Here is a 20,306-nt window from a genome sequence, read left to right on the forward strand (position 1 = left end):
AAAAGTACAGTTTTAGTAGTCATCAAAATTTTCCTTTACAGGCGATCTGGTGTCTCGAGCGATGCATCACCTCCAGCCACTCAACTCAAAGCAACATGCCAACGGCACTCCAATGCACAACAAGCAGGGATCATTATACTGGGAACCCGAGGCTTTGTACACTCTCTGTTATTTTATGCATTGTCCACAGATGGAATGGGAAAACCCTAACGTGGAGCCTTCAAAAGTCACTCTGCAGATTGAAAGGTAAGGTCTGATTTACAGTATTTAATACACTGGTAAGAGTGTTTTATTATACATCAGTATTGCTGGCTAATTGATAATTACAGGCTATGCAAAATATATTTCACTGTAGTCTAGTCTGGTTAGGCTCACCTTGAAATTAATTTTTTCTGCAATGAAGTGCTCCACGGCTGGCCCAGTATATATCAAAAGTGACACCCAGTGGCTACATACAGCAGATTGACTCCAGATGTGTGTTTTGTAGAGATTTCCTTTTTCTTTCTTTGTCTCTTGGCTGCTCTGTGTTTTGGAAAGGAAAATTAGAGGTTCTATTTCTAACCTAACAGGTTTGGGTTTAAATGTGTTTGTCTACAAATTAATGGGATTCGACAACTGTAATTTGGAAGCTGGAGAGTGAACAGAATATTGCATGTAAAGAACAGGCTGTTAAATGTATTTTGCAACTGCTATACTGATTGCACAGGCATGACTCATACTTACATTCAGGAGTAACCTTGGGGCTTCCATTCTCCAAGCTGGTACGTGATGTATGATTTTTGGGAGGATGGAGATGTTGGCCATATTGCTTTTTAAGATACCTGTTGATGCTAACTAGAAAAAATAAAAGTAGAAAGAGAATGACGGGGTGAATGTCAGCTCAGTGTCCTAAGAAGGTGGAGGGAAGGAAATACATTTTTAAACTCTAGCTCAGAAATGAAGAAAAATAAAAATTATCTGTTGCGAAGGAACCAGGAAGTCCTGAGTTGTAAGTCCCAGCTCTGATTCCTTTTGTGGCTTTAGGCAAATGATGAAACTGCCTCGCCTTAGTTTTCTGATCTATGCCTACCTCATAAGGGTCACTTGAGGATTAACTAATGTTTGTAAAGTGCCTGAAGGTGTAAAGTAGTAACATCTTCTTAACCTCTGTTGTGCTCGTCATCATGTCAGTTAAGCAAAGTTTTGAGCTGGCCTCCACAATTGCATTCTACAGTATGTATGGGTGAAACTCTGGTTTGCATACACACATAGCCACTTGCACAACTGCTTACTTGATTTGGACATCAAATATGGAGTTTGCATACTGGAGACAAAATTTGAAAATGTGACCAAAAAGAAGAAAGAATGTGATACACTGGCCTGATAAACTGTTTTGTATTCATTTATAGAAAATCGTATAAGGTGAAATTCTGACCCTACTGATGTCTATGGGAGTTCTCCCACTGATTTTAGCAGAACCGTCATTTCACCCACACTTTCTTGGCTAAACTGTGGGGTGGAGTGAGAAATCCTAGGTCATTCTTCTTGACTATGCAAAAAATTTAAACAAGGACCAGTGTTGCCAACTTTTGGTTTGTTATTATGAGCCTTGAGATATTTGGTGTTTTTCTTACATCCGCAGCTCCTGACATGAATGACAATCTAAACTTTCTTTTCCAGTACATGTTGAACCTCTCTTATCTGGAATTCTCTCGTCCATGAACATCCTTAATCTGGCATGATTTAATTAGTTGAAATTAGTTAAATAATTTAATTAGTTTAATTAGACCAGCTATCATGGGTTTGGCCAAATTTCCTGTGGTCTCATAAAGTTTGTTTACAGCCATCAGTCCTAGCTCTCAGTGTTGTTACTTAGTTGTAATGTCTTCCAAGAGCCCAGTAAGTAATGGAAGTGTTGGTAATGGTGCTAGACAATATTGATCTCCCATGGTCTGACATATTCTCTCATTCCACACCGGTCAGGTCCCAGGGTTGCCGGATGAGAGAGGTTCTACCTGTACCAAGAAAAAGTAAAATTCTAAGAATCATTGTTGTAGAGAAGAGATGGAAGACATGAACCCAGGTTCTCAAAAATCAAAAGTGAATTAAAAAGAACTCCATTCTTATTACTTTTGAAATCTCAGGATTTTTCAGCCAGTCTTGCGATTCTGGGGGTTTGGGAGGATAGGGCGCTATCATGCATTTTGAATGGGGAGGGTTATCAATTATTTATGGAAAGCTATTATAACAAGCAAAGTTAAAGAATCTCCCTGCCACTAAAAAAAAGGCCTGAATCAGTAGCCCTTACTGAAAGGAGGAATACCATTGACTTCCATGGCACTACTCACACGAGTGAGAACTACAGGATCAGGCCCCAGTTTTTCAGGATTTTCAGGATTTTCTAAGGACTTCTCAATGTTAAGTGTAAAGAAGTATTTGCAATTTTTTCTCTTTTAAAATGTGTTTTCATGTTTTCTTTCCCTTTTAAGATGGTCTGTTTTGTATATTAAATTTGTAGCAGCTCAAATATGTATTATGTAAAACCCAAAGCAATCTTGTTTTTTTAATACTCTGGCAAACTATCTTTCTTTGTAAGTCCTGTTCAGCAGCTGTGGTTAGAGCCCAAGTAAGTACTCTGTGTTGTTGCCAGGAGCTCATGGTTAATTTTGGAAAGAGCAGGGATTTCTTCTATTGCCTAATCACATGTGTTTTACTAGTTAGTACCAGAAAATGCAAGTGGAAGTGAGACAGAGTAAAACATATGCCTAAATATTTTGCACTGAAGAGTGTTCTGTCCATATAATGTACCAGATGTATATAAGCATTTTGTGAAGAGATTGGTTAAGCTGACTTCTATTTAGTGCTTTGAAAAGCTTCCCTTTTGATGTCCCACTGAAGAATGCAAGTAGTATTCCTTATTGTAGAGTCACTCTTTATGGCTGGTAACTTATCTCCAGAATGTTCAGTTTTCGTTATGTGTTTTTATGACTTCTGAGGGAAAGGGATTGTTACAACATGAGATTTTTATATTTAACATTTCTGAACCTCATGCTTGCATTTATCTGGGTTCCAAATTTTCTCTTCTTCTAATGCTGTTCAATTGATTTTATGGAGGCAAACAAAAAAAGAAGAAAATGGAGGGCTATATTTTCTAAGCCCTTCTCTGGCCCCTTTGTTGCCACTCTGGTTGTACAAAGGAGCCAGAAGCTGAGTACATCTGGGCATAGGAAAATTTCCCTGGCATGGTGGAGTTTTTGGGTGTCACAAAGCCATCAGATGCATTGCAAAGTCAGATGCATCTGGCAGAGCTGGTCTTTGCCCACAAAAGCTTATGCTCCAATGCATCTGTTAGTCTATAAGGTGCCACAGGACTTCTCATAGTCTGTATATGCAAAAACAAACATGGCTACCCCTCTGATACTTGTCACAGAGTCAGTGCCACTCTCTATCCCAACAGAAGAATCAGGCTGAGTGCAGAGAGGCATTGGAAGATGATGTGGCCAGGGTGCATTGTGCTGTAGCCATGCTCAGCTTATGACTGGCCTCTTGGAAGCTGGTTGATTGCTCGGTTTAGAGACGCTACTGGGCATCTCTACACAAGCATTGGCACTGACCCAGCACTGCTAGGAGCTCAGGGAGCTGCAGCCAATTTCCTGATGGCTCTTTCTGCTCCCCTGCTGCAGAAGCTGCATGCAGCCAAGAATCTGGCTTGTAGTCTTTATTGCTTATTATTAAGTAAGTAACACCAGCCCTATTGTGCAAAGTGCTGCACAAATACATACCAAAAGGATGGTGCCTTCCCCAAAGAGCTTTCAGTCTAGATATGCAGGATCAGATTTTACCTTTGAATAAATCTGGCACGTTGTATCTATGTAGTATTTCTCTGTACTCAACCGATGTTTTGTTATTTTTTAATGACATAAATGAAGATGAGTGCTATATATTTATCTTAGTAAGTTATAATAACTAAAGGAGCAAGAATGGTGCCAACTTTCACAATTTCATTAGGAGTCTCTTGATATTTGGTGGGTTTCTTCGTAAAGCCCCACTTTTAGAGTTGGGATTATATCTGAGCATCTTAGCACTTATTAATTTTTTCAAAAAAGCAAGTATCTAGTATTTGTGTTTGCAGAATAAAACTGGAAAATGAGATTCAAGTGTGTCCTGCGAGCTGAAAACCCAGATGATAAATAAATGGACACCCACATTTATTATCTTTCAGCCTTACAAAAGTCAACTCCATGATTTCTTGAATGTTTTAAAGGAATTGGCAACACTTGGTCAATTATTCAGCTGCTTGGTTGGTTGGTACTACCAACAATTTGTCATCATGGTCTTGATGCAAAAAAAAAACAAAAGAAAGAAAGAAAAATGCTATGCAGAGTGGTTCATTTGCCCAGTTATGCATTCTGCTTAAATATGTATTACTGGAATTGTCTTTATTATACCTTTAGTGTGAATGCAATGCAAATGCTTTATAGAAGTTTCTACTCTACACAATTCTCCCCCTCCCTCCACCTTCGCTCTTAGGTCATCCTATTCTCTCTAGTGATGCCTAGGCTCTTGACAATTTACATCTCCTCTCTAAGTGCCCCTTATGGCTTCCCATTCTCAGTTGCACCTTTTTTCATGTTAAGCCTATATCTGTTATGGTGCGCCCTGGACACAATTCTACCCTCTCCTGAGGCACCCAGGGTCAATTTGAAGGCAAAGGAAGTCAGTTCATTTAGAATCAAATTAACCACACCCAGAGAGTCTCTAGCGACCCAATAAACTGCCCATGTCCTACTCTGAGCATGGGCTGAAGTGGGACTTGACTAGTGCATAGGGGTTCATACAGGCAGTTCCCTCCTAGAAGTAAGTCTCTTTTGAAAGGCCTTCAAACGACAGAAAGTCATGTATTTAATTTATGTGTAATTATAATCATCATCATGTATGTTGTCTATAATAAGGGAAAGCAATGGGTGGCTATTCTGCTCCTTTCCTTATGCATCTGTCCATTCTAGCTGTGTTTATTTAGGAATAGATCATGCCTGGTCCTACATGGCCATCCTGGAGAGAGAGGATGTCTGTGCCCTCTGCATGGAAGGAGTGGACTTGCCTGGGTCATTGGGGAGAGCAGGCTTTTCATGTCAAGCAAGTGGACAGAGGCTGGGCAGTGCTATGACTCTGCCTGTGACCTTTTGTTCTGTCACTCTTCTACCAGGTCGTAAGGGGGATTTAAAATGTGCAAAGGGCTTAGGCAAGATTCTCTGGTCCAGTAAGGCAACTTTGTGCTGAACCTCTGTAATAAGGGAGAGAAGGGGTGTGACTCGGGGCATTCTGGGGTGTGACTTGGATGGTACGGGAAAGGGAAAGGAGGAGGCCTGCTGGAATGGTGCTCCGCTATGCCCAGTCCTACACTGGTGTAGATTGGGAGTGTTGCTCTGCAGTCCTAACTTGAGCTGACTCTGGGGGTGTCTGAATCAGGGAGCCCCAGTCATCTGTGTGCAGCTCCCACTCAGCTCAAACCAATCAGAGCTTGGACAGACTGGAGATTCAGACCCTTTTGCTGACGCTCTGCACGTGAGAGCAAGGACACCAGTGGCAGAATGATGATGGCAGAATCTATCCCTTTGTAATTTAATCACATTTGTGTTGGTGTGAGTTGGCCTTTATAAAACCTCTGCTGTTTTGTTGTTCCTCCCATAGGTGCTTTCTGATTATTTTGGCCGAATTGTACCATTACTTTGTTCCAGGGATTAAAGATAGACAACCGAAAGATGGTTCTCATCATAATTATTGGGTCTTTCTTTCTTTCTTTCTTTCTTTCTCTCTCAGAAAGAGATCTGTACAACATTTGTGTTTTACTTCTTCCTAAATTATTGCTAGTGACTCGTTTCCTAAATAGTTCATTACCCATTTTTTATCCACAGCTGTATTGACAAGGTCCTCGTTCCTTCCTAACTCTGTCTATAGAATTTCTTTCCTCATTAACAACTCATTGAAAATGGCAGATCAGTAGCTCAGACATTTTAGAAACGTCATTTAATTTTATTCACCAGCTTATAGTGCTTCCTGTCTAGTATGTCTTCTGTCCATGTTCTGTGGGCAAGCATTAACTCGTTGTACTGTTTGACTGTCTTTGCCTTTTCCTCGCTAGTCTTAATTGACTTGCTGGATCCTTGTTTGGTTCCAGTCCTGTAATCTGGCTTGACTCACTGTCATGGCACCTCCTGCTGGTCACTCGAGGAGTTAGCTCTTCCAGCCTCTTGAAGGCCCTCTTCTGGCTGGTGTCTTGCCTGCAATTACCTCCTCCTCCTCATCATCATCATCAATAACCGTGGCCTCAGTGCCCGTTGGTGTCTGATGCCTCTCTTGCTATTTCCTTCCATCTTTCCCTGTCCAGTGCGAAGTGGCTTAGTTTCTGTAGACTAGCTCTGCACCAATCTACTATATCATCCATCCATTCTCCTTGCGGTCTGCCTCTCCTATTCGAACTGTCCATTATGCCGAATACCGGGTCTTGATTTTTCGTTTGTTGCTCATTCTGCAGATATGCCCAAACAGTAGTAGCTTCCGATTTATAACCTTCTGCAACAGGTTCTCTTTCGGCTGTATCTTTCTATATAATTCCTCACTGGTGACCTTCTGCATCCATCCAGTTCTCAGAATCTTTCTATAACAACTCCTTTTGAACCCAATATTCTTCTTTTTGAATCTTTCGTTATCACCCATGTCTCACATCTGTACAACAGGCTGCTGAATACACACGTTTTCAAGATGCCCAGCTTTGTTCTTAAGCTAATTGCTTTGCTTTTCCAGATCTTATCCATCGCCTTCAAATTTGCTCTTGCTATTCTAGTCGCTATTTCCTTCTTATAGTCTAGATCATATGTTATGTTGCTCCCCAGATATGTGAACTTCTCTACATTTTCTAGTTCAATACCATTGACACTGATTTTCCTTCCTGTATCCTTATCTCCAAATACCATTGTTTTTGTTTTATCGATGTTCATAATCAGTCTGTACTGCTTCCCTTCTGCGTTTAACACCTGCACCATTTTCGCTAGCTTCTCCTCATCTTCCTCAATGATAACTATATCATCCGTGAACCTCAAGTTGTTAATTCTTTTCCCGTGCACAGATATCCCTTCTACCTCTTCCTTGATCTTGTCCATCGCTCTCTCCAGATGTGCGATGAAGATACTTGGCGATATTGGATCTTCTTGTCTTTTACCTCTACTTGTTTTAAACCAACTTCCCAACTCCCCGCATGTTCTGACTGCTGCCTCTGCATAATCATTGATATCCTTCAACAATTATATCAGTCTGCTATCCACTCCGTATGACTCCAACACTGCCCAAGTCACTTTCTGATCTATACTGTCAAATGCCTTTTGAAAATCGATGAAGCAAGCGTATACGTTCTTGTTCTTTCATCAAGCTTTCTCCGCTATCAGTCTTAGTACCAATATCTGCTGTATGGTACTTTTATCTTTTCTGAACCCCGCTTGCTCATCTGCTATATGTTCTTTTACCTGCGATCTTAGTCTCTCAGTCAGTATCATCATCAGCACCTTGCCTAGATGACTTGTTAGGGTAATCATTCTGTAGTTCTTGCATTCCAATGTACTTCCTTTCCATGCTATATTATATAGTTGGTGTATTTCCTGAATCATGCTTTCTCTACCATATTTGGTCATCTCTCCTGTGATCTTCTCATTTACAGGGCTCTTGTTGTTCTTTAGTCATCTCACTGCTTTTTCTGCTTCCTCCTTCAAAATATCAGTCTCACTCTCGATGCTCGGTGGAGATATCTCTTTCAGTTCTTCAGTCAGTCTCTCTGAGACACTTGGGTCCAACTGTGCTTTGTATACATCGGTGTAATATCTCATCCATCGCTGCACAATCTTCTCCCTGTTCATGAACACCTCCTTGTTCTCATCTTTGATCGCCATCTGCTTTGGTTGCCTTTTCCTATTAATAGTCCTCATTGTCTTATACACCTCCCTGGTCTTACATTCCCAAGGCATTCTGTCGACACTAAATCGACAGAACGAGGTGTTTTTGTCAGCAGTGTTCTGCTGCTCCCCATGAGGAGGAACGTCTCTGTCGACAGAGTAACAGAGAGATAGCTGTGCTAGTCTATATACTATGAAAACAAAAAAGCAGTCCAGTAGCACTTTAAAGACTAACAAAATAATTTATTAGGTGATGAGCTTTTGTGGGACAGACCCACTTCTGTCAACAGAAAAAGAGAAGTTACTCACCGTAGTAACGATGGTTCTTCGAGATGTGTCCCCATGGGTGCTCCACGATAGGTGTTGGGCTCGCCCCGGCACCGCAGGTCGGATCTTTCCAGCAGTTTCTGCCGGACCGCGCATGCACCAGTGCGCGCCGCTCCCTTGCGTGCTCCCGGCCATGTGCGCGATCCGGTCCCCGCCAGTTCCTTGACCAACCGCCTCGGATGCTCCTGAAAAATACTAAACAGAGATCCGAAGCGGGGAGGATGGGCAGGTGGTGGAGCACCCATGGGGACACATCTCAAAGAACCATCGTTACTACGGTGAGTAACTTCTCTTTCTTCCTTGAGTGTCCCCGTGGGTGCTCCACGATAGGTGACTACCCAGCAGTAACCCAAGATAGGTGGGTAATCGGTTTATGTGCAGCTTGTCCCCGAGAGGACCGCTGTCGAGAGACGGGTATCCTCTTGGAATACCCTGTGAAGGGCATAATGCTTGGCGAAGGTGTCATAGGATGACCAGGTCGCCGCTCTGCAAATGTCTTTTAGTGCAATGCCCTTGAAAAAGGCTGTTGATGCCGCCACCGCCCTAGTGGAGTGAGCCCTAGGCAGGGCCAGTAAAGGAGTCTTTCTAAGTTCGTAGCACATTTTTATGCAGGATATGATGTGCTTCGAGATTCTCTGCGAAGAGAGACCTTCTCCTTTTGATTTGGGAGCGAGAGAGACTAGGAGTCTATCTGTTTTCCAGAAGGACTTAGTCCTGTCTATATAGAAAGCCAGCGCCCTCCTCACGTCCAGGAGGTGTAGGCACGCCTCTTTGTTGGAGTTATGAGGCTTTGGATAAACGAGGGTAAAACTATAGGTTTATTAATATGAAACTCTGAAGAAACTTTGGGAACAAAGGCTGGATGCAGCCATAAGGTTACCGCCTCCTTGGAAATTACTGTGCAGGGTGGTGTTGCCATAACTGCCGCAAGCTCGCTCACCCTGCGAGCTGATGTGATTGCAAGAAGGAAGGTCATCTTTATCATAAGGAGACGGAGGGAAACCGTGGCTAAGGGTTCAGATGGTGGTCCCGTTAGCGCATTAAGCACCAGGTCCAAGCTCCACGAAGGTGGAAGTGGTTTCCAAGGGGGGTATAGGTTTACCAGCCCTTTGAGGAACCTGGTAACCATGGGATGGGCAAACACCGTGTGCCCTTCCTCTTCATGTCTGAAAGCCGATATAGCGGCAAGGTGGACCTTCAACGAGGATAGGGAGAGTCCGCCTCTCTTGAGGTCCAGTAAATACTCTAATATTACAGGTATAGGCGCAGCAAGGGGGGCTAATTGCTTGGTAGAACACCATGCAGTGAATCGAGTCCATTTTTGCTTATAGGGCTTCCTGGTGGAAGCCCTCCTGCTACTTTCTAGGACTTGTTGCACTCCCTCCGTACACGTGCTCTCTAGGGAGCTGAGCCATGGATTAACCATGCTTGCAGTCGCAGGCCTCGGGGGGTGGATGCACTATGGACCCCTGGGCTTGCGTGAGCAGATTCGGCGCCACCAGGAGGGGCATCGGTGGACGGTCCGACATGCGCAGGAGTAAGGGGAACCATTGCTGTTGATCCCACGTTGGGACTACTAGGATCATTCGGGCTTTCTCTCTCCTGGCTTTGTGCAAGACTTTGTGGATAAGCACTGTGGGAGTAAAGGCGTAGAGCAGGGGGCCCGTCCACGAGATTGCGAATGCGTCCCCCAGGGACCCCCGTCCCAGTCCTGCCCTGGAGCAGTATTATGGGTACTTCTTGTTGTGTTGAGTGGCAAACAGGTCTATCTGGGGAAATCCCCATGTGTGAAAAATCGGTCGTAGCAGATCAGAACGGATCTGCCACTCGTGTGTGAGTACAAAGTGCCTGCTCAGCTGGTCTGCCTTCACATTGTGAGCGCCTGGTAAATACGAGGCTTTCAAGGTTATATTGTTGGCGATGCACCAGTTCCACAATCGGACTGCTTCCGCACATAAGGCACGGGACCGAGCTCCTCCTTGCCGATTTATATAAAACATGGTGGAGGTATTGTCTGTACTGATCCCGACTACTTGCCTTGTATATGGTCTCGAAAGTGTTTGCAGGCATTGAACACTGCTCTGAGCTCCAGTATATTTATGTGCAGTGACTATTCCGTGGAGGACCACATTCCTTGCGTCACCTTTTCGCCCATGTGTGCTCCCCACCCTATGTGGGAGGCGTCAGTAGTGAGAAAAAACAGATATTTGTGGTTGGTGAAAGGGCACCCCTGTTAGCATGTTCTTGGGGTTCACCCACCATTGCAGGGATCTGCACGTCTCTGTCGTGGGCGACACCACCCTGTGGACGGTGTGTGCTGCCGGTCTGTAGACGCTCGCCAGCCAGTGCTGCATGCTGCGCATATGCAATCGGGCATTCTGTACCACAAACGTTGCTGCTGCCATGTGGCCCAGCAGCTGTAAGCATGTCAGAACCGGCACCGTAGGGCTGAAGGTGATGACTTGCACGAGGGAACCAATGGTGCGAAAACGGGCATCTGGTAGATAAACCCTTGCTGTGATGGAATTTATACGTGCCCCTATGAACTCTATGTCCTGTGCGGGGTCTATCTTTGATTTTGCCAGATTGATGACCAGGCCCAGCGAAGAGAACGTGTCTGCTGTGACGCGTATCATGCGAAGTACCTCCTCCTTCAAGGCCCCTTTCAGTAGGCAGTCATTTTTTTCCAGATATGGGAATATAAACACCCCCTGTCTGTGCAGGTAGGCTGACACCACTGCCAAGGTCTTGGTGAAGACTCTGGGGGCCGAGGAGAGGCCGAACAGCAGAACCTTGTACTGAAAATGTTCTTTGCCTACCATAAACCAGAGAAAACGCCTGTGAGCCAGGTGAATAGTTATGTGGAAATACGCGTCTTGTAAGTAGAAGGCTGCAAACCAATCTCCATCGTCCAGTGTGCCGTAAGTGTAGAGGTGACTGTGATCATCCGAAAGCGTTGCTTGCGGAAGTATCGGTTGAGGCCTCGAAGATCTAGGCTGGGCCTCCAGCCTCCTGTCTTTTTCTCTGTGAGGAAGTATCTTGAGTAGAACCCTTTCCCTCGGAGTTGCTCCGGCACTCTTTCCACTGCCCCTATAAGCATAAGATGGTCTACCTCCTGCTTGAGTCTCGCTTTGTGGGAGGCGTCCTTTAGGTGGGGTCTGGGTGGAGGTCGTGGCGGTGGGAGCGACTGGAAGGGAATCGCGTAACCCGTGGCTATGATCTCCAGTACCCATTTGTCTGTGGTGATCTTTTGCCACTGGTCGTAGAATGGTCGGAGGCGATGGTGGAATAGTAGCTTCGGATGACATTGCACGATGGTAGTGATAGTGCAGCCCTCGATCTGTGTGTCAAACTTGTGGCCTTTGGCCCTGCCCCGAGGACACACGGCTCTGTTGAGAACGTCGCCTGGGAGTTCTGTACTGTTGGTGCTGTTGATGTCGCCCTTGCTTGTAGCCCCTGTGGTACTGGGGACTCTGTGGTTGATACTGCAAACAGCTTCTGCGTGTCAAAGGGGAGATCAACGATCTTTGCCTGCAGATCCCTCGGGATACCCGATGTCTGGAGCCAGGACTCCCTGCGCATGACCACTGCCGTAGCTGTTGAGCATGCTGCCATATCCGCTACGTCTAGGGCGATCTGAACTCCTGTCCTCGAGGCTGCGTAGCCTTCCTGCACGATGGCCTTGAGCACCGGCTTCGTGTCCTCTGGAAGCGAGTCCATGAGGGAAGTCAGCCTGGAGTAGTTGTCGAAATTATGGTTCGCTAGATGTGCTGCGTAATTTGCCATTCTTAACAGTAGGGTAGAGGAGGAGTAGACCTTTCTGCCGAACAACTCTAGTTTCTTGGCATCTTGTCCGTTCCCCCTGTCTTGTACTGAGAAGTTTTCAACCTCTGTTGAGACGATTCCACCACCAGAGAATTTGGTTGCAGGTGGCTGAACAGGAACTCCATGCCCTTCGTCGGGACGAAGTACTTCTTATCCACTCTCTTGTTTATGGGTGGAGTGGACGCAGGGGTCTGCCATATTGTGGTGGTGGACTCCATGATTGCTTCATCAGCGGAATAGCTATTTTGGAAGAGGCCGGAGGTCTCAGGTTTTTAAGGAGCTTATGTTGTTTCTCCTGCACCTCTGCTGTTTGGATGCCTTGCGTGAAGGCCACCCTTTTAAACAGCTCTTGGAACTGTTTGAGATCATCTGGAGGATGGATGTCCCCTGGAGCTGTGGTCTTGTCAGGGGAAGACAGTGAGGAACCGCTAGGGTAAGCCTCTCTGGACCCCCTGTTGACGGTGATACATCCTCTCGCTAGATACTTGCGAGGGAAAATCTCGGGGTTCCAGAATCAGCTCCCCCTGAGATATCTGCGTTTCCGTCCCCGTCCGCGATTGCCCTCAGGGATATTGAACCGTCTGGGGGGATCTGTCCCTGGGAGTATGCCTATGGTGTCTATGCCCCGCATGATAGGGGTGACCATGGCAACACGGGCACTGTTCCGGAGATGGAGACCTGGACCACTCTGGAGGCGCATACCCCCTGCGTCTGGGGGAGCGAGATCGTCTGGGTGATTGAGATAATGGAGAGACTGATTTGTGGCAGTACTCCAGGGGTTCAAAGCCCAGGAAGGGCGATGGTGGTCCGAGCCATGGTGATGCTGGCTGTAGGAACGGGGATGGGGGCTCAGGGTATACTGGAGGTGACCCCTGCCGCCTCGTTGGAGTCCGCAGCATAAGTGGAGGGCTTAGAGCGAGTAGCCCTGCAGCCCTGTCTGGAGAAGGGCTGCGGTGCCGGGTTTTCTGTACTGCCTTTCCCCTCCCCTGTGGGGCTGGCTCCGCCCCGTTCCATGTCGGGGATCTCGGCCCCGCTGTCTGCGCTGCGCTCAGCACGCTCCACTGCGGTGCCGCGCGGGTGGTCTCCCCCGGTGCCTGCAGGCCATGTGCCTGCGACCTCTGCACCGCCGGTTCCCCGGGGGTCGGTGCCACTAGCTGCGGTGCTGCTGGTTCCGGCGCTTGCCTGGCCACCGCCCTGCCCGCGGTGCGGGGCGGCTGTTTGATTATCGGAGGCTCAGCCTCTGCCACGTGCATCTCCGCGCCGCTGCCGCTCAGCTGTGACTGCGGCTGGGGGCTATGCACTCCACCCGTCCCGCTTGCTGTGGCTGCCAGCAGGGATCGGGTTGGTGAAAGCTTCCTCCATTTTTGCGCTGATGGGGTTAGGGAAGCAGCTTTCCTTTTATGGGCCCCTGCGGGTCCCTCCTGCTGAGGCCGCTCCGGCACGTCTGGCTGGAGGGCCTTGTCAAAGAGCAGCATTTTCAGCCGCATCTCTCTGTCCTTCCTTGCTCTGGCTGTGAGCTTTGCGCAGAAGGAGCATTTCTGTGCCCATCGGAGGCCGGCATCGCTTTGCGGCATGACTCATACTTTTTGAATCCTGAAGAGGACATTGTGGTGAGTCTTTGAGTTGTTAATAGGGTACTTAGCACCTTCTCTGTGCCTGTTCCCCTCTTGGACTCAGCCTGCCGCGGCAGGAGGCCTAATGGCTTTACGTCCCTGGGCCTCCGCTGCTCCACTCGCTACTAAGGCTGTAAAACTTTACTTTTTACTCTCTTTTCTTTTTTTTTTTTTTTTGAAAACAATAACAAGCTAACTTTAGCTAAAGACTGAAAAAGAAGCTCTAAACACTTTAAAAACATTAAATACGCTAACTCTGGCCGTAGCCTGAGCAGATTCCGTCTGCAGCCGATGGCGGTTAAGGAGGAACTGGCGGGGACTGGATCGCGCACGTGGCCGGGAGCGCGCAAGGGAGCGGCGCGCGCCGGCGCATGCGCGGTCCGGCAGAAACTGCTGAAAAGATCCGACCTGCAGCGCCGGGGCGAGCCCGACACCTATCGTGGAGCACCCACGGGGACACTCGAGGAAGAACCAGTTTGTACCTTCCAGGTGGCCCTCTGTCGACAGACGGGGCTTCTAGGACATTGAGAAGCCCTGTTTTTTGTGTCTCCAGTTGTCCATTTTGCTGATAGAGCGGCCGGGCTAGCCGGCCACTCTCTGTCGACAGAGCGGATCGTGCTTTCAATCCGCTTTGTAGTCTGGCCGCAATCTATCGACAGAAGTTTTGTCAGATGATGTCTTTCAACAGTAATGCCTGTCAACAGATTGCTCTAGCATAGTCATAGCCATTTATACAGCCCTCATCTGGATCCTGATTGATTGATAGGTGCCACAGCTGTAGGCTCCACAGCCTCAGCCCTCTCCCAGGGCTAGGTTTAATCCTTGCAAGGCCAGTGTGGGACAAGCACCCTGTCACAAGTCCCCTTTTCAGATTTCAGTACAAATTCCTATTTTTGTCCTTGAATATTGAGGAGTCCCTTACAAAGCCTTATGGGTCACTTTGCCTTTCTACCTTCCTTCCATACATGCTGGAATTGTAGTTTGTGGTGCATTAATTTTGATGTATGCTGCCCAAACCATTTTCAATCTTAATAATATCCCAAGCCTGGTCTACACAAAAAAGTTGCACTGCTTTAAGATATACTGGTATAATCCCTCAGCTAGTATGGAATAAGGTTGAAATGGACAGGTGTTAGACACCTTTATGTTGGTATAATTGCATCCACAGTAGTAGTTGTGCAGATATAACTATTTTGATTAAAAATAAAAGTCATGCCCCAACAAGTGTTGTGATTCTGGTCCAAAATCTTTGGGTAGACCAAGCATGAGAAAAATCCAAGAATAGCGGAACAAATTATCAGGCACGTAGATGAAAAACAAATTTCTCATAGTTTAACTGAAAAAAAGTCAGATGGTGAAATCCTGGCGCTACTGAAGTCAGTGGTAAAACTCCAGTTGACTTCACTGGAACTAGGATTTCATCCAGGAACTGGAAAAAGAAAGTCCTAAATCCAGCGTTTATGTCTCTTTTGATCCTTTCATCCTAAACACCAAGCTTCTATTTTTTAAAAATCTCTTCAGAAATAATGGTATTGGCAGCTGCCTACAGTATGCTAGATTGCACATGTTGCAGAAAATATCTTAGGCAGTATTTGTAGCTCAGCTGTCAGATAGTATATCCTTGCTGAGCTTGTGCTGTACACTAAATCTAATTTATCAAGCTAGACTTAAGCTGTCCTTGTGATTGCTCTATTTTTTAAAATGACAGAATTCTTTTTATGCACTATTAACAGACATAGCACATAATGCAGAACATTTGAAGTTGTGCTCCCTAAAGCAATTGTAATTCTGGTTTCTTTCAGTGTATTTAGATGTCTGTATAGTGCCAATTTTTATGCCAAAATATCTGTGCAATGTATCAGAGTTATAATTCCCATAAGAACAATTTATTTGACATTTTTGCTTTTAAAATCTCAATAATTAATTGCATTAAAGTAGGCTTTTACAGTTGCCTGTGTATTTTTAAAACAAGCAGGTAAAAGAAGGATTGCATATTCAAATATTGACATATGCCCCATAGAGCTGGGTAGATAAATGTAAGTCACATTCTCTCCTCAGACAATTCCAGCTCTGGTCTGTTCAGTGAAACTGGCCTACGTAAGTGAGAGGAGGATTTATCCTTTAATTTAAATAAAAAATACCATGCGGTGAGTACACATTATGTGATTTTCAAACATTTTAATGCAGATCATTCTTAACCAGGGCTCTGATTACTAGAATCCACCATTAGCATGGACCTGTGTGCCAATGGAGGCCCATGCACTATTAACCTTATTGATAAAGGATCCATATGATTGGATCCCAGCCTGGAATCAGGACCCACATGTCAGAAGTACTGTGCTTACTGAAGACAAGGGCCATTGTAACCAAAGATATAAATACGAAACATTTTGAACATAAAAAAGAACCTGAAAAATGTATTAATCATTGGGAGAACATTTTTCCATGCTCTGGTAACTTTAACAATGGCCCATTAGCATATTATCAAATTTTCTAAATTAAAATGAATGTTTGGAATTGAGAACAATGTGAAAGATTTCAATTAAAAGGACACTTTGAAAAGAAATAAAGAAACCTTATCCCCCTAATAATCAAGGCTTAAAATGAAAGAGGATTTTCATTTATAACTTTAAAGTTATTAGCTCAAGACTGTAATCGAAAATAACTTTTATTTTAACAGCATAGGTAGAAAATTTCTTCCTTAATTATGGTCGTCATCGTCTCAATTCCTAGTTAACTATTTTGATCACTTAGTTCTTTAATGCAGTAAGAGGACTAAGATTCTGCCGCCTGTACCCCCATTAACCAATAGCATATGCTGCAAGTGTTCCTCTTTGCAAAAACCAGTCACACATTTGCTGAATGCAGACCGTCATCTAATTAAACCTCAGGATAGCCCTGGAAAATAAATATATATTACTATCCTATTGTACAGTTTGTGACTCTAAGGCAGGTATGGCAGTCATATCTGAACTGAGATTAAAATTTGTGAATTTCTCATTCTGAGCCTTGTACTCAAACCACCCTGTCTCCAATAATTCATCTAATAATAACCTGTACATACATGTAATCATGCTGTAGCTGGGTATAAAAAGGACAGTAGCTTTTAAATACAATCTTGTCAATACAAAGACAGAAAGATACTTGTAGCTTCAATTTTTCTTTACAAACTGAAGTTTAGACCCATATAAAATAATTGAAGTATCGTATTACGCATTAGAATGCACATTTTTCGTTCTTCTCTAGCTATCCATTTTGTCTGTTTTTATGTCATTTATACCACCACTGCTAACATTAAACACAGAAGAAAGCCTGAGATGTCATACAAGTGAGAAGGGAGTTTTAAATCTCTGAGTATGCTAAGAAATGAGGCAAGAACACCATGTATTTTGATAGCCTATTAGTTTTCAGGAGCGTTTTCAAGGCAAACTACATATTGCAAGGAAAAAGGGATTTGTTCCAACACCTTATAGAGCAAACATAAGATTACTGTGAATAATTAATAGAGCCTGTGTTACATCCAGAACCAATTTCAGCATTTGTCTTAGAGAGCTACTGTTTGATAATTCAGTCCATTGCATAGTATTACTCTGGAACATCAGAGCCCTCAGAAATAAGAAACACGCTTGTTATATGGGAGCACTGGTAGAGGAGTTGTGTTCCGCTCTATCTCTGCTCTGAACAAAGTGCGTGTCAGGGGAGAGAAATGGGTGGGGCCGGTATATCATTGCCAGAGCTGAGGGAGATTTGGGGGGACGGTGTGACACTGAACAGGAGAGCAGACTAGCAAGTTGCCTGGTGAAGAGGAGGGAGTTGCTGCCCCGCTAATCCCCGCAGATATCTGGAAAGCAGAGAGATAGCGGCCCACTGAGTTTTCCCAGAGGATAAAGAGAAATTTTAGAGTTGCAATTTGTTTACAAATTTGACTCCATCAGCCAAGGACTGAACAGAGACTGGGAGTGGTTGGCCCATTACAAAAGCAGTTTCTCCTGTCTTGATGTTCACACCTCCACATTAGCTACAGATAATGGGCCACATCCCCCCTGACTGAGCTGACTTGAGTTCTTCTCTGTTGATGTTCACACCTCCACATTAACTGCCGATAATGGGCCACATCCACCCTGACTGAATAGACCTTGTCATCTCTGGCCCTCCCCTTGACTGAGACTCCCTCTTTAAATCCTTTTCTGAGCCCACCCACCAGCCCCAATGCATCTGATGAAGCAGGTCTTTACCCATGAAAGCTTATGCTCCAAAATATCTGTTAGTCTATAAGGTGTTACAGGACTTCTTGTTCTTTTTGAAGATACAGACTAACATGGCTACTTCTGTGATGTAAGAAGTGGGGACTATTGAGCAGACCTATGGAAATAGCAGGGTTTTGGTTGCGTGGCCCAACTGAAAAATGCAATGGAAATGATTTTGTAACAATTCAGAACAAAATTTTTGAAAAAAATTCTGCGTGCAGAGAAAGTAACGTACTTTTTTAATCAAACAAAATATTGTGTTCAACACTAAACCAAATGTCCTGTTTAGTCTTTGGAATTTTTCCATCTGTAACAACAGGGCGAATTTCCCATGAATTCATTAAGTGTTTCTGTCAGCCTGAATCTACATTTTTGGTGGTTTGTTTATTTATTTATTTGTTGCTGTTTTCTTGTCCTGAATCTCTATAGGAGGACAAGAAGGGTTAACACATGAATGTTCCAGACTGGCCTAGCTCTGACGCCCAATTTGAGGGTGAATCTTGGCTGTAGACCACTTGCAGAACTCTAGTGAACAGATAAGATGATGCCTTGCAATCTGATCTGACTGGGTTAGCTCGTTTCATTTCAGTGGGATAACACAGGGTGTCAATGGGCATGGGCAGGGCATTGACTCACCACTTGCCAAGCTGATATGCACCAATAGATCCTCTTACCAAGTTGTTTCCCAGTTGTTCTGGTGGGGGACATGGGTGGGCCAGTTATTTGCAGAGCATCCCAGCCTGGATTATGTTTCTTAGCCAATCTCTGCTAGGTCAGAGGGTAATGAAGTTTGTCCATGTTGGCCTCCCCTTGCCCAGTGGAAGACTGAGCACTGTCCACACCTTGTAAAGGAATGGGGGCAGTGAGCCAGAGATTCTTGATCCAATCCAGATTGAAGCCAATGATGTTACTTTAGGTATATCCCACTGTGTAACCAGAATCTGGCCCAGAATATGCATGCTTCTGCTATAATAGTAATAATAATAATAATCAAAATAATAATATATACTTCAAAGAGAGTAACTCAGGTGACTACTGAGATACCTGCCTGCTCTGGAATAGAAAGACAAAATATTGTAGCAGTCAAATTGTCTTCTTCATAGTTTTCTTTGGCAAAGTGAAGATACACCAGTTAGGTGCACTTAACAGTGCAATACCAGAGCATAATTGTATTTTTCATGGTGTGATGAGTAAATGCCATGTTATCTTGTATACTGCAGCTTCCCTATAAGTTTGTGTTTTTCATTGTCCCTCAGTATATAGTTTTGAAAGAAAACTTCACATGCAGCATACACCCTGGTAGCCTGTTTGAATGGACCATATAGGATTTTCTCCTCCAAAAAACAGATCCTAGTGTCTGATAACATATGCCATGTTGCGTGAAAAATAACAGGTAAATTCCTCACTTCTGTATGTGTAGTGGAACTGCCCTTTAAACAAAATCTTCTGCCAACTTCCGTAAAACACTGCTTCTGCTCTCTTTAGGCTTTTACTATATCAAATAGCCAGTGCTCATTTTAGTTTTATTTCTTTATAAAAAATTCAAAATATAAGAACAAGAAAGAATATAAAATATCATAGTATTATGGCTTAAACTCCTGCAAACCCTGGTGCCTGTTCATAAATATAATGGCTCATGTTTTTTGATGGCTGCCACATTTTTGAGTTGCAGCAGAGAGGGGAAGTAAGGAAGTCAATTTCACCTCCCTGACTGCATGAAAAACTGGGTTGCAATTTGAGTAAGTTTATGATGCATTTCAGACAGTACTGCCCTGCTCTCTTTGACTACACCTACATGGGAAGCCTCTGTCAACAGAGATCACTGTCAACAGAGAAACCTTGGCATTACCTCTGTCGACAGATCGCGCCTACACATAAAAGTGGCTCAAAAGCTAACCGGATGCTCTGCAAACAGGGCTGCCCAGGGAACTGGAAGCCCTCTCTGTTGACAGTAGTGTCTACACGGGCACTCTGTTGACAAAACACTGTCAACAGAGGCATTATACCTGGTCAGGCAGAGGTACAACACTGCCAGCTGAACAGCTGAGTTTTGTTGACAAACTCTCCACGGAGCGCTTTAACCATACAGACGCTCAATGGATTTTGTTGACTGAGGCTGCCCTTGTAGACATAGCCTTTATGTCTTGTGATTCGAACTGGAAGAGTAGGTAAATGCAAATGTCCATTTCTGTGACTCAGCTTATTTCTTCCCATCTGGCTTGTGGCCTACAATTTACAGTTTCCTATTAATTATTTTCTTTTTGCAGAATGTTTTGGGTATACACAACCCATATGAGTATTTGTACGCACCCATTGCAATGTGCAAGCTTCCGATGCTATGAACCCGTAACCGTAGCTCTTGTTTTTGATAA

At 44.6% G+C, this 20,306-nt stretch overlaps 1 protein-coding gene across 1 annotated transcript in view; it reads left to right on the forward strand.

Annotated features, from left to right (window-relative positions):
- Nucleotides 1-20,306, forward strand: part of ABTB3 (ankyrin repeat and BTB domain containing 3) — a 287,791-nt gene that overhangs the window by 197,227 nt on the left and 70,258 nt on the right. Inside the window, exon 3 of the mRNA XM_075008047.1 lies at nucleotides 42-246. Coding sequence (XP_074864148.1) covers nucleotides 42-246 — 205 coding nt within the window. The remainder of the gene's footprint in view (nucleotides 1-41; nucleotides 247-20,306) is intronic.

This window comes from Carettochelys insculpta, chromosome 1 (genome assembly GCF_033958435.1).
Source record: "Carettochelys insculpta isolate YL-2023 chromosome 1, ASM3395843v1, whole genome shotgun sequence".
Taxonomy (NCBI): domain Eukaryota; kingdom Metazoa; phylum Chordata; order Testudines; family Carettochelyidae; genus Carettochelys; species Carettochelys insculpta.